We start from the raw sequence: 15,654 nt of genomic DNA, 5'->3' as shown, positions 1-15,654 counted from the left end.
TTTCTTGTATGTACTTTTAATGTTCTAGAGTAGACTGAGTGTGGACCGTGTCACCAATGTTATGTTTTGCAATGGGGCTTTTGTTGTTTTTGTGTTTTACTTGTTGTGTGCTCCTTTTACCCCTCACTACTCTGTCTTTCTGTCTCTGCAGGGCTGGTGTGTGACAGGGGGGCGTGGCTGGTTACTCCTGGCTGCAGATGAGGCACACCTGTCCCCACTCACTTGATTACCTGCTCTTTAAGAGCCTGGCCCTCACCTCACTTCTCTGCCAGAGTATTTTTCATGCTGTCCCGCGGTCCGGAGTGCCTTTCTGCAGCCTGGAGTCTTTTGCAGTTGTTTAAGGAGTTCTTTTTGAGTTTTGATCGGGAACGTTTTCCCGCAGCTTTGTTTTGAATTACTACGGCCAGCCAAGCTCCCTGTCGTCAGTACCTGCCTTGGATTACTTTGTGAAATAAACTCTTTGAAACTTTATTTTTGTTCAGTCTCTGTTTTGGGGTCCCAGCAGTATCTAACCGTCACAACCAATGCCTTTTTTTTATTCCATTTTGTATTCTTCTTTGAATTAACCTGAGGCTACACTACCCACAATGCAACACATCTGTTAACAGTTCAGTTGGAGATTCAGGCATGTTCTCCATTAGCTTATGTAGCTTCAAGCCACTTTGTTAACAAACTTGTAGCGCTGACTCAAATGACATCACTTGAGGCAATTTATCAGACTTGACACAGCTCCACCCTGAGCCACACAATTATTTTTAAAAATGTTATCTCACAATGTAGTAATTATTTCCTTAAATATATTTTGGTTGTGTTTTTATAACAATGTACGTCTTGTGTTTTTTTTAGATGTCTAGAAAGATAACAAAGTTGACAGATTATGTGTGAGGGACTAAAGTGGTGTTTTTATGAATTTATCAAGAAAATGGTACAAAATGGACATGGTATCTCACGATATAATGACATGAGGGGATTGGCAGTGTGGTACGACATGTCAAATGACATCAATGTTGTTGGTAGTTTCTGAAACAAAAGTAGAAAACAGCTTATTATATTATAGTAAAATACATCAACCAATCCTCTAATACAGGGGTGTCCAAACTGCGGCCCGTGGCCAAATGCGGCCCATGGTCCATTTTGAATCGGCCCTCAGCAAATTCTAAAACTATAATGGAATATGGCCCACACATGAAACTTGTGATTGTTCTAAATTGCACTTCTGAAATATATACAGTATGTAAACATATATTACACAGTATTCATGTGTTAATAAGCCCACTTTTCAGATCAATTCAGTCAATTAAAGTTGAGAACTTTGTCTAACAAATTTTAAATGATAAAAAAACATATATGCAGAAATAGCTTGAATTATACCCTTCATATTCCCCCATATACAGTAATAAGCAATCTGAGGCCTCTGTTTTAAGGAAGGAGCTGCAAAATAAATAAATAAAACTCTATGAAAGCGTTTTTTTTTCTTCTTAAAGCACATTCAAGTATAAAGAATAATTGACCTACATTTGATTGATTTTGCTAATTTATAACTTAACTTAAGAGGAAATATACCTCACCTCGACTGAGGGGCCCAGCCCTTCGTATGTTATTCTGTATGTATATTAATCTGATGTTATAAACTACAGGCCTGTCTCTCTCCTCCCGTTCCTGTCTAAAACACTTGAACGCGCTGTCTTTAAACAACTCTCCTGTTATCTCCATCAGAACAACCTTCTGGATCCGCACCAGTCTGGTTTCAAGGCAGGTCACTCCACAGAAACTGCCCTCCTTGCTGTCACTGAGGAACAGCACACTGCTAAAGCAGCCTCCCTCTCCTCTGTCATCATCCTTTTGTACCTGTCTGCTGCATTCGACACGGTGAATCATCAGATCCTCCTTGGCACTCTCCAAGAACTTGGAGTTTCAGGCTCTGCACTTTCCCTCATCACCTCATACCTCAAAGACCGCACCTACACGGTTACATGGAGAGGGTCGGAGTCCGACCCTTGTCAATTAACTACAGGGGTCCCTCAGGGCTCTGTTCTTGGTCCCCTCCTCTTCTCCTTGTACACAAACTCGCTCGGATCAGTCATTAGCCCACATGGTTTCTCATACCACTGCTACGCTGACGACACCCAATTAATTCTGTCCTTTCCCCGCTCAGAGACCCAGGTCGTCGCACGTATCTCTGCTTGTCTAGCTGACATCTCTCAGTGGATGTCTGCTCACCACCTCAAGCTCAACCTTGACAAGACTGAACTGCTTTTCCTTCCGGGAAAAGATTGTCCCACTCTTGACCTAACAATCAACATCGGCACCTCTATTGTTTCCCCGACTCAGACTGCAAGGAATCTGGGTGTGACCCTAGATAACAACCTGTCCTTCACTGCAAACATCGCTGCTACAACCCGGTGCTGCAGATACACGCTTTACAACATCAGGAGGATACGTCCCCAGCTGACCCAGAAAGCAACACAGGTTCTGGTCCAGGCTCTCGTCATCTCACGCCTAGACTACTGCAACTCCCTCCTGGCTGGTCCACCTGCATGTGCCATCCGACCTCTGCAGCTCATCCAGAATGCAGCTGCTCGTCTGGTCTTCAACCTTCCTAAATTCTCCCACACCACTCCGCTCCTCCGCTCCCTTCACTGGCTTCCGGTAACTGCTAGAATCCACTTCAAGACACTGGTGCTAGCGTACCATGCTGCGAATGGATCTGGCCCTTCCTATATCCAGGACATGGTTAAACCGTACACCCCAGCACGTGCACTCTGCTCTGCATCAACCAAACGGCTCGCTGCACCCTCGCTGCGAAGGGGACCCAAGTTCCCATCAGCAAAAACACGTGGGTTTGCTATCCTGGCTCCAAGATGGTGGAATGAGCTCCCCATTGACATCAGGACAGCAGAAAGCTCACACACCTTCCGGCGCAGACTGAAAACTCATCTCTTTCGACTCCACTTCGAGCGATATAACTATTAACAAAGCACTTATATACTAATAAAGGACTGGCTTACCTAAAGCCAGTTGAGTAGCACTTGAAATGTTTTTGCTCTATGAAACCTGATGTACTTATATGATTCTGTTTTCTTCAAGTTTGTATTTTGTTGGTCGAACGCACTTATTGTAAGTCGCTTTGGATAAAAGCGTCAGCTAAATGCAATGTAATGTAATGTATGTATAATACTCTAATACTAATGTGCCCAACATTCTAATGACATATTTTCTGTTACAAATAAAACAATCCCTGCTGATATGGATCTTTAGTATAATCCCTAACAATGTTCTTGTTTTAGCTTCAATACACCGTATAGAAGTGTCACGATTCTCTGAACTGCCCAGGTTCCCTGTGTGTCCATTTCAACCCTTAAGGCCCAACCTAGTGCTGCCTTCCCTCTGAAGATTTTCAAATAATGCAAGAGTTGTTTGTGTTTATTCTACCTTGGGAGGCTTTGCAACAAGAAGAAGTACCAATTTAGACAACAGTGATTGAAGACAAGAAAGATAAGTCCAGTTCTGTGGAGTGATTGCATCTCATGGGACATAACAGAACCTCTACACTAGGGATTTAAAGACGGTTTGCAGAAAAAAATAAAGCAAGACACGTTTTAACGTGTCTTGCTTTCTTTTTTCTTTTTTTGAAAAATGAGACATTAAAACCTCAGGCGAAATGTCCAAGTTGTTCAAGCGAGTGAATTGAAGCAGTTGTGTATCTCAATTATCTTGCCAACACAGAAACGATCTGTCTTCAAACCACATTAAAGTGACAACAATTGTTGTTTAGGCTAGCTGTAATATTATTATAAATGACATACTGCAAACAAAACAGTCTGATACCGAAACCCCGTCTTTTTTTCGAGCTCACTAGACATCATGCAGAGTTTTGGTTGTCATTTGTGTTGAGTATAAAATGGCAAAGGTGGAAGGAGATGTATTATTCAGCCATGCTGTTTAAAGGCTTGATTAAATAATTAATAAAACTGCTTTATTTTTCTTTGAAGCTCCAACTCAAACAATTCCATTGGCTAGGAGAATACTAAGTGCTGAACATTTCTGTGAAATTAGTTGAAAATCCCCTAGAAATGCAATTATAATTTTTTTGTTATTGGGTGATGAGTTTCAAATAGTTGTTGAAAATGTTCCTTTTATTAAACTCATCACCAAGGAAAGATGATAATGTTTCTATATTTAGACAACTCCAACGTATGATTAGTGTCTCCTAGTTTAGTATTTTAGTTTAAATTGAACGGCACAAAAGTAGTTGAAAAACACATTTCAATTGAACATATAATGGATGTTTTGTTATGGACAATGCATTTTGGACCCAGTTTTGGTTAAGAAACCATCCCCCATCCCTTCATACAGACAAAATGTTGCCAATATTACAGGTTCTATTGTCCAAGCATGTCCGATGTGTTCAGCCGATGTTGTGACTCCATCATTTAATATTTAAGGGCGGACACTTTTCAAGCACCAAGCACTATTTGCACAGTGATCCATATCATGACATTTCTTTGCAGTCAGGCTTTCAAGTACAATGCTGACCTTGAGATCTGCACACCCTTTGCAAATTCCATTCATGCAATACCAACACCATCTAGTAAGTCTCCCAAACTGTCCTCCCTGTCATTATGTGACACTATAGCATTGGGAAAAGGCTGCCGATTAAACTTAAACCCTTCCTTCCAGGGGGTTGAATCATGTCTCTGATTTCTATTACACCCTGCTTCTTTCTGGTGGAAGGAAACATCTGTCTGGTTAAAGCTTTTAGATTGTGTGGAGAAGCCTTGGTGACCTTGAATGAGCATCTTCAAATCTGTAGACGTCTGAGGCCCTGCAGTGAGGATTGGCCCTGCAAAAGACTCTCCCTCCAGTGAAGCCTTCAACAGTGATTTGTAGTGGTGGAAAACCCCCACTCAAAGCTTCCCTGCTGGTATCTAACCGTTGGTGATTGCCCTCTTCTCTGTGCTTTAACTTAAAAGGTATAACAAAGATGTTATCTTAAAACACTTAAAGTCCCCACTTGGGTAAAAACTGTGATTACTGTATATACACATTTGAGCATGAATATATAAGAACAAATGTTTTCATCTTGATTACAACACTCTGTATTCTTTGACACAGCTTTGTCAAATTAAAAAGTTGGCTCAGTGATTTTAATTAAAACAATCTTGTCAACACAATTCAAACTGCTTCCATGTTTTGGAGCTTTTGGTAAAAATGACAATAAAACATTTCAATCTGTTATTTTTTTAGTTTTTCGAATAGTTGTTAATGGTGTCAATGATGAACATTTTTCTATGTTTTTTGAGCTTTGTGGTAAAACAAAAGTAGTTACTCAGTATTGTTTTAGAATAGAAACTCAAGTTACGTACAGTAGGATTTGTTTGTTTGTCAACAATATTAAAAAATGTTTACAAAGCATTGGACCATGCTAACCCTAACCCTAAAATGTCTCAAAAGGAAATGCATTTATTTTGAAACGCTGGAAGGAAAAGACCTGCATGAATGCAAAAACCAAAGAGAGCAAATATAGCCACATGTAAACTCTATTTTTAAATGTTTACTGCTCATTTCAGGTCAAGTGGAAGACACGGTACAGTACGTGAAAGAAAGAGAAATTGCCACCGGGCAAAGGGAAAAGGGCTCGCTTTGGTTTTCTATAGAAGGCAACAATAATGGACAAAACTCACCGAAGCTTTCTCCAGACTGTAGCAGGATACAGCTAAGAGCCAGTGTAGGCTCTGCGAGGACACGACATGTTCAAATGCCCTAGGAGGCTCCATTACTTACAGTGGCCAACAGTGATGCCGGCATCTTTGCCTGGTTTGGGGAAAACCTGAAATAGAGAATTTCAGCTGTGAGAAACATTGACAGACAACCTTAGAGTGTATCAAACATGAATTTCCCAGTCTCCATTTATCAGCCCGACAACACTATCACGCTGCTTCAAAGGTCACCGAGAATCAGACGGCGCGCACTTACCGGGCTACCTGATCCGGCCAATCAACCACAGGCTTTTTTCACACGGACGGAGATGAGATGGGCTTTGTGTAATCAGCTGAAAGAGGCTAACCCTCAGCCATGTCAGACCTTCTTTTTAACCTTTCAGATAAGAAAAATCTGCTACCCTTCCACAGCATAGGAATTTAGCTTATTTTGATATGATGCTGCTCAGAGCATTTCATGATTTATTGGTATACTGACCAGGTTTGAGCACTTCCATATTGTCTAGGGAAAAGGTGGGTTAATGTTGATCATTCAGCTTTAACCAGTTATGAGTGTTCTCCTTTTAACCAATGATATCATTTTCTAAAAGTATGGGATTTATAGTGATGGTTGGACGGTAGAACAATCACCAGAAATAACTATTTCAGGGCGATTCTGTTGGTATTTCTCTCGGACTCTTTTAACCTCTTCAAAATATATTCACAGAGGATTCCATGGTGTTGTCTGGTTTCTGAGGTTAGGGTTAGATGTCAAGATTTTTTTTTTGGCCACTACTGACGTTCAATTCTGCGGACTTCTTTCTGTGGATTGATACAACGGCACTTGCTTGATCAAAGCGTCCTTAGCAATAGGCTGCTATCGAAAAAGAGCTGACTGCTATATTTCCAAATCGACCAATCAGAATGGAGTATTAAACTGAGGCGTGTATATAATTATCTCATGTCATTAGCAGTTGCGAAAAGGATCACAACCAATGTGTTACCTGGCTACAGGTTTGAACGTGTGATGAATAAGCACTGGTAATTTCTTGACAATTGTGTTGACGTGAGCCCCACGAGGGTGTGTGATCACTGGAGGAGAAAAGTAAAAGATAGCAAGACCTCATGTCCTGGAAACTGCTGTGAGCCGGACTGTGAGCGGGCCTGTCATGTTCCTCCAAGGCAGTGATGGCATGATGTGTGCATCTGAAGTGACAGGTGGCTGAAGCAAACAGATCTCCCGTCCCTGCTACACTGGCAATAGACTCCTTTGTTGAGGGTATTTGGTTCACTCAGAACCAGTCGACTGCATTCATCAAGTTTACTTCCAGAGTGCGTGGGTGACAGCACTGTCTCCCGAAAGTTTATCAAATGAACACCAAGTGGTTTACTAGGAGCAAGTGGGCTGCATTCGTCAAGTATACTTCTTGAGTGTTTCTGTGAGGGGCTTTCTTCCTAAAGTTTAAAAAATAAACACTTACATTGAGATGTAGGTTGTGTGGCCACTGTTTTTTAAGGTTTCCGCATTTGCCTGTCTTGTTTATTGGGAAGAACTGTGCCCTACATTTTGACGAGAGGCCAAGTATCAGGAACTTTATTGATGTTGTTATAAAATGTTAAGCCAATTGACCACTTTGACTCGACGGAATGGCTGTAACTGACTCGATTTGGCTCCATTTGTTATTCCTACTAGAGGCAATATTTGGCATTGGGTACTTTTTTTTTTGTACGTCCACATCTGAAGTAAAAGCTAAGCCAATACTAGAAAGTTACCTTAAAACACTGCAGATCACGGATTGGTCATAAAAGATTGTCACTAGTGCTACAAGGGACATTCTGCACAAACCGAGTGTTATTTAATTCAAACTACCGTATACATACACTCAATTATTTCCACTCAACCCAGATTTCAAACAACTGGCAGCAATCAAACTATGCCATACACAACTCCTTACTATTGAGAAAAAGCAGAAAAAAAGATTTAGTGAGTCTCCCATTAAACTAAGGGTTCAAGTGCACTAATGGAGACATATGTACACACTTCCCAGGAGTATGTATAATACAAAGAAAAGAGGAAAGTTCCTCCTTTACCAGCTGCAGCATGTTACAGCCACAAGGAGACATACAACATTTGGGGATCAGTTTGTGACCCACAACATAAATTTGAGGTGCAAAACCCCAAGAGACACGCAATACTTTTATTTACAATTTAAATCAAATTAAATCAAACTTAGCAAGTATTAAGGAGGAAAGGGGAGGGCGTAATACAGCATTAAGTAGAATTACACTCAATTTCATTAATAATTATAACTCAATAATGAAAAATATATTACTCTGAAATGGGCCAATGTGCAGAATAAGTACATTTACTTCTGGTACCTTACTAATTATTATTTGGTGCTCAAATGCTGAAAGCAGGACTTTTAATATTTCTACACTGTGGTATCTCTACCTTTACTAAAAATAAGCGTGTTACAACACCCAGCAGTGATGTCAAGATTATAATCAAATGTATGTCTATGTTTCATGTTTTATTTCTGGGGTGAATTTGGATACATTCGGTAAACTGACGTTGCATTTTTTTTTACAGGTTTTGACAATGTCCTCACACCTTATGATTGTGACAGTGTGATCACATATCCCAAGTGTCTCATATTGCGGTGTGTGTTTGTTGTTTCTTATGATGCTCTCTGTGGACCGTGTTGCTATTTTGAGGAAACCCCAGAGAGTCTAACCACAGGCTGTCAGAGTCCGCTGAGTGTGATTTTGTTCTTTCTCACTTTGGGCACTGTGATTGTAGTCCTTCGGTCGGTAAAAGGTCGGTGAAAGGTCCAGATTACAATCATTACTGTGAATGTGTTTGGATGTTTGGATGAGTGTTTAAATGTCTTTAACTTGTCAGTTACAGTCCAGCTGAATGGGGTTTATTTATTTTTGGCCATCTTACTGTGACTGAAAGCAATTTTCCCAGGCAGCATTGTGGCAGAGGAAACCTTAAAGTATAGTAATTGAGAAGACAGCGAGGATGACCCGAAATAAGATCTGTCTAAGCTGTATCTCAAACTGCCAGAGCCTGATTTTCTGTAAAAAAAAGTTGTTAAATATTGCAAAGGGTGCAGAAACAACTACAGAATGAACCAATGAGACATGTTAATATTACCATTATTTTTTTAAGGGTAAATCAGCAGCTACTTTAGCACCAACAGCTAACCTTGTAAAGTAACCTTCGATGTTCCAATGTAAAAAAATGCAAATAAGCATACCAATGTTTATTTTGTTTAATTTCTTTAGACTTTTTCTTTTTTTTTGACATAGAAACAATGCTGGAATCCTCACTGGAGAACAACTAGTCTTTCTTCTGGAATTACCTCATCATACAGTACAAGCTCAACATTTATTATTAAATGTCGTCTTCATTAAATATCTAATGCTATTGAATAATTTTTTTCTCAGCCGCTTGTATCTGGTAGTTGTTTCAGTATAATCCATGTGGTGAGGAAGAATGTGTTTAACATTTCCAGCATGATACCATGAATTGTGGAGGGTCAAATTATTTTCAAACACACAGAGGTCCACACAGAGTTATGAACGGTTACTTTCTGCAAGCCTACATAATTGATCCACTTGAAACCCCAGACTGCTGGACTCTTCTTGAGTTTGAGATATGAAAATCGTGTTCCCATGCCCTTACTGGATGTTGGTACTGGTACAGTCATTTCTGATAGGTTGCCAAGCTTAAAGAAAGTGGGGATGAACTCCATTCAGAAGACAATCCTTTTTAAAAGCACAAAAATACTGACAAAGCATTCATTATCATACATTGGCATCATAATGTAATTATTTTGCCACCTTTTTGATCGGTTTATTGCAATAAAATCACACTGTAAATCAAATGTTGGCTTCATACCTCTGTAGCAAACCAGATGAAACCAGCCACGCAAAATAATGCGAACAAAAACAAATAAGGACAAGGTGCAACAATATGATAGAATGAAGGATTTCTCTGTTTATTTTCTTACACTCTACTCCTTCCAGGGCACAGGAACCATCTACAGGTTACATTGAGACTTGTCACAGAAGTGCCCATAACTAGGTTTTTGTATTGTTTCCTTGTAGTACAGCCTACGATGCAATATATTCTCAAAAAACAAGACATCACAACTCTCATCTTTAGATGTTTATTTCTGATATCATCATCAACATTTTTACAAAACATTTTCTGACAATAATATACTCAAAGAGGAGCCATATTTTTGCGCTTGGACCAGGTCTCCACAAAAATGCGTTAAGTCTGAATACAGTAAAAAGAACAATAATCCAAATAAGAAAAAAAAAAACCTCAACAACAAACCAACTACCAAAAAAGAAAACCCAAAAAGAAAAACAATGCAGCGCATATTTACACCCTGCAGAAACCAATGCTCTCTGCAGGAAATGAATGAGAAGGAGCGGGGATCCCCTGGTTTGTATGGGAAGCTTGGCAGCTTAAAAGAAAAAACAATCTGGAAAGTGCTTTTAGCCTGTAAGCCTACGAAGAATAATTCTGATATTGCTTCTATCAGTTTCCCTCTGCTTTTCTCTCTCACTGCACTCTCAATCCAACAGCAAGACTAGAATGCAGGCCATTTAAATAAAAAAAGCTTCCTTTTCTACGGTGCTCACATTAAATACAATTAGGGGCGTAAAGGGGGCTTTGTCAGACAAACGGAAAAGTGTGTATCCCTGACAGAGGTTAATGATCATGCCTTCACTTTCTGTGTTCCCTCTGACATGAGCAATTGCAGAAAAACAGAGTCAGGACAATGTGGGTCACAGGTTAAAGACTTCCTGCTAATGTGAAACAGCGTGGAACACTAACAATCAATGGGGATTGTGTTGGCCTGAACATCAGTAATGGTGGCGTTGGTTCAGAGGAGGTAGAGGACAAGGTGCTGCTTTAGACACACACACACACACACACACACACACACACACACACACACACACACACACACACACACACACACACACACACACACACACACACACACACACACACACACACACACACACACACACACACACACACACACACACACACACACACACACACACACACACACACACACACACACACACACACACACACACACACACACACACTCGCAGGCCATTTGGGTACATGCGGGGTAGCTAACTAACTAGCAATGCATGGAGTCTCTGTTTTCTACCTTTCAGCATGAGAAAGTTATTAATTCTTACCACTGTGCAGTCTGCACACACACCAACGGCACACAAGAACTTAAATTAGGAGTCTAGAAGTGGCAGATGGGAGAATAAGCTTACTTTTTTTCATATTTCCCTGCTTAGCCCCCCTATCTGCGTGTTTACGTACTGACTGTGAGTTGTATGGGTATGCCCCGATGCCGCCTGTGGGTAAGACACAGATGTATGTTAAAAGGAAGAAAAGCTGCAACTCCTCGTCTGGCTTGGAATTAATTTGTTCAAATCTATTTATGAGGTAATGGAATAGAACCTACTGAAGCGTTGCAGATGGCCTTGGGTGTTCTGAAATGGATGGGAGCGTCAAGAGCTGCAGTACGTTATTATCATCTATCAAGGCGCTTGTTGCCCTTTTTCATGGTTATTTTGTTGGTGTATGTGTATAAATGTTAGTTTTTTCTGCAGTTTAAAACAAAATACAGAGGTGCAGTGATGACGTTTTTTTGTAGGCCATACCCTAGCATCGCAAGAGGTCCCTTGACAAAAAGCAATGGGATTTACTGATTGGATTTGCGTATATCAAAGCAAACAATCTGCGTACAGTTTAGACAATTAGAGTTGATTTGATTGTGGGTTCTTATTCTGTCCGTGTGCCATATGTATACTTATGTGTATGACACTGGTATCCAAGATTGGCTAAAGCAGTTTGTGTCACGTCTCATGTTGGAAATAATGCTGACTGGGACATTCAGAAACGTCACAGTGCCTTCATTCTAATGTAATATGTCCTTGCACTTTGCCTTTGTCCCTGTACTTGTTGCTAGTACTCTAAATTGCACAACATCTCTTGCTCCCTCCCTCTTTTTTCCTTGGAGATTTGCATTTAGCTTTTCCACTGCGTATTAACTGTGAAATATGGAACTTTTATCTGCAAATCCTTTCGAACTTTATTCAACTCCCCAGAAGCAAAAATAAAAGAGACGGGTAAAAAAGACAAATGTTTCCAATGGGGACCAAACGTAAAGACTGGAGGATGGGGGGTGCGGGGGGGGGGGGGGGGGGGTGGTGGATCTCGGGGTGTACCAAACCATAAACAAACAAGGCAGAAGAGAAAATAAAGCCTGTTGGTGGGGCTAGCGCAGACAGTCCTGGGGTTCAGCTCAAACATGCATCATTAGCATGCAGCGCCTGTGCTTCCAGCTCTCTGATGGCGAAAAAGAAAATGGACGAAATAATTACTGGCAGCCGGATTGGAACATTCTGCTGAACATATACGATTTTATCTGGGCGGAAATCATGATTAATCAATTGCTTATTAGTAGTTGATTTAATTGTGAATAGACAAAGGTTTTAATAGCCTTTCCTAATTACACATGAAGGTAGCTTTGATCATCGTGTTTAGACTGAATTGAACCATTATCACTGCTGAAGTAACTACTACATATGGGGCACTGGGCTTTAGCAGGAGACCAATAAAAAAAAAGAAAAAGGGAAGGCTGTCCCGGGAGTGAAGGCCCGACTCAGGCCTCTTTTTCCGGCTTTTATTGTACCAGGGAATTCTACTTTAGGCGAGAAAGGGGCAGGAATGGGTCAGCAAACAGTGAAGTCCTCCGTGACACGTGCTGCTGGTTCTAGGGCATTCCAGACAGGAAATATCTCCCATATTGTTTGTCTCTGGTTCAGCGCTCTTCCCTAACCGGGCATAGTTTCCCAAAATATCAGCATGCGGACAGAAATAGAACATCATTAAACAGGTTCACCCGAGTCACCCGGAGGCAGACATGAAATTCAGGCCAAGGAGTTAGCAGGGGCGATATAGAGCAAGGCAAGACAATACATGGATAGAATCGAGAGAGCTCCCATTATAAAGACATTGGCACACCTGCTATTACAAAGTCAACTCCACCAGCACTATTAAGCAACCATACTGAGCCAATCAACGGCTTTTTTTATGCAATGTCCTGTACACAGAGGGGACTGAACCCTTCTCAGACGTGAAAAGTTTTCGTTCACTTCTTGTTTTGGGGCTGGTTTTTGGTAAAACATTTAACAAAATTATGGCACATCAAAAAGAAACATCCTTCCCAAGTTAAACTCTTGGTGAAAAGAAAAGCACACTTGCCGTGAAATGGCAGATACCGTTGTAATTCTACAACAAGAGGGTTGGATTGGGATGTACCTAACAACACATTGTGATGACACCTCCTGCAAGAGGAACCATGTCTGAATTCAGAACAGAAAATGTGGATCTCTGTGAGGTTTGACGCTTGCGGTATGTCATAATAACAGGGCTCCCGAAATTCCCTTCTTCCTGTGATTCAGTAAAATGATTGGATTTGAGAAATAGCCTCAGTAACATAATTAGTGTTTAATGGTACAATAGTGTCGGGAGCAGATATAAAAATAGTTATCATTGAAACAACAAGAGCGGTACAGTAGGAACCTCTTCTCAGAGTCATCTTGGTTCCCGCCGGAAAGTGAATAAGGCTCCTCTTCTGTTCACAAGCAGTATGTGTTTCAGAAGAAGTGAAGTTCATACTTTTTTTTTCAACATCTTTAAAGATTCACTATTTACACGATAAATAAGTTCTATTCGATTTTGTCCTTTGATTAGTCTTATAGAATTTCTTGACATCATCTTTGAACACGAGTATTTTATGTTCCAAGCCAAAAAGATCAAAAAACCTCTATTATCTTGAGGATACATCCACTATCTGTGGGTACATTTGGCCCCTTGCAATTTCATGTAGATCAATCAGTCACACCGTGGGAGGACCAAGCACAGTTTCCACAACTCCCTTGGGAACGACCACTGACATGAAGGAATCGCCCCTGGTTGCACTGCTCCGATTAATCTGCAGATGATATTTGACACAGCCGTTTCTGAAGTCCTCATTAACTTCACAAGTCAGTGAGTAGCAGTGATTGGCACGGTGACCAAAGGCCTGCAAGTGCAATCAAGTCCAACACTTCAGGCAAGCCTTCTGGAAAAAAAAGGAAACTGTCAGGCAATACCCCCACACGCATACAGTCCATGGGTTCATACGCAGGTTAAAGACAAGTCAACGTGCTGGTTCAACATGCCCCCACTAGACACTGCTGCTCTCTGTAGTGGAGGGTTGATGGGAGCACAAGGCCTTAGCTTTTTTCGGAACCCTGCAAGATGGTGCACTCCAAATTGTCCAGTCGCACATTGACTTTGTTTTAGTTGTCTGTTTGGGGCAGTGAGAGTGGTTTGACCGTCAGTAAAGTGGACCTTAGAATATGTACAATACTTTGCATTCCAATGTTTAACCACATCAAATCCCAATGGTTACCTCTTTAAAGCAAATAGTGAATTGTTCAGCTGGGATATAATCATATACAAAGACCTGCTGTGAAAAGATCCCATGGATGTTCATTGAATCTTATGGAACATACCATTATGTCTCTCCAGAAGTGATTGTGTGGTTGTTGCTGTTCATTGTGTCTCCAAGATCATGAATTACAATAAAATTAATGTTGGGAGGACCAGGTCATTATTATGATAAATATCTCTAAAATGTAAGCTTCACTATCTCACGTGTGTTGGTACTTTGCTAAGCTGTAAAGCAAAGCCCATTTCATTGGAACACAGCACGGGATGTGGTTGAAAATGTGAATGTAAGTTGGCAGGGGCTGGTTTAGAAGACCATTTTAAGAATGCTCTGATATATTTAACAAGAAATGTAAGTAAACTCTTTGGTTTGACATGCACATAATATAAATCAACGTGAAGTCCTACGTCAACAGAAACATAAGAAAACAAGTTTAAAGAAATACAAATGCTATAACATTGTCTTGAGAGAATGACTCATCTTTGTGAAATAAATGATTATTGTATTTGCCTTTTTTTTAACAACTATACAGAGTTAATATTTTAAAACTAATCACAGTAAGAAGCCCCATCCTCTTCACATGATGTCCAGCTCCCATCTCGTTTATGTTTTATGTTACTGCTCCCACTTTCTGGGATGGAGAACTCATGTTTATTGCACTTTCCCTTTTATTCCAGACTTAGTACACGTGGACTGCTGTGAACAGGGGCCCCATGATGGGATATGGCCAAGACCCAGATTTGGAAACAAGGTAATACTTTTTGACATACGCTGGATTACCTCCCATGATTCAGACGTGTTTTATATGGGGTACTTTGGAAAAAACAAAACAAAATGATCTGCAAGGATGTTCCACGCTCTGCTGTATATTAGTGAGACTGTGTGTTTCAGATTCCAAGTCCCTTCAGGCGGAATTAGAAAAGTGTTGTCCTCTAGTTCACATACTCATGTTCTGAGGACAAGGCCCCACTGAATAACCAGCTCACCTGCCCCTTCATTACAAAGTCACGGTGAGTCAGAGGCCCTTGCCCCACTTTCTAACCACCAGATCCGGCTCACTAACGTCCGAATTTGAGTGTGCCGGTGCGTTCGATGGTAGGATAAGACACGCCACTTGGACCTTCAGTCGGAGGTCTGAGGATTGGCGGAGGAGAACGAGGCCCTGGCACGGAGGCACATATGCTGGCGGCAGTGGGCACGGCAGGCAGCGCCACTGTCTGAATGGTGCCCCTATCACACGGCCCCAGGTCATCCAGGCCCTCCAGGCCCTGTGGGGGTCCCTCATAGCCCATGTTGAGCCGCAGGGGTTGATGGGCCTGGCAGTAGTCAACGATAGGCTGTTCATAGCGGTAGAAGGTCAGCGCGCCCAACTGGTGGGGGACCTGTTTAGACGGAGA

At 41.1% G+C, this 15,654-nt stretch overlaps 1 protein-coding gene across 4 annotated transcripts in view; it reads right to left on the bottom strand.

Annotated features, from left to right (window-relative positions):
* Positions 1-9,861: 9,861 nt before the first annotated feature.
* The window catches only part of LOC117554906 (leucine-rich repeat transmembrane neuronal protein 4), a 110,069-nt gene continuing 104,276 nt past the window's right edge, over positions 9,862-15,654 (bottom strand). For 3 of the 4 annotated variants that reach the window (XM_034229496.1, XM_034229498.1, XM_034229497.1), the window contains exon 3: positions 9,862-15,639. In XM_034229496.1, the coding sequence (XP_034085387.1) occupies positions 15,316-15,639 (324 nt within the window). In that variant the 3' untranslated portion in view covers positions 9,862-15,315. The remainder of the gene's footprint in view (positions 15,640-15,654) is intronic. The other variant, XR_004570334.1, reaches the window with a different exon arrangement.

The sequence above is a fragment of the Gymnodraco acuticeps genome, unplaced genomic scaffold (genome assembly GCF_902827175.1).
Source record: "Gymnodraco acuticeps unplaced genomic scaffold, fGymAcu1.1, whole genome shotgun sequence".
Classification (NCBI taxonomy): Eukaryota; Metazoa; Chordata; class Actinopteri; order Perciformes; family Bathydraconidae; genus Gymnodraco; species Gymnodraco acuticeps.
This window is presented reverse-complemented; position numbering and strand designations above follow the sequence as displayed.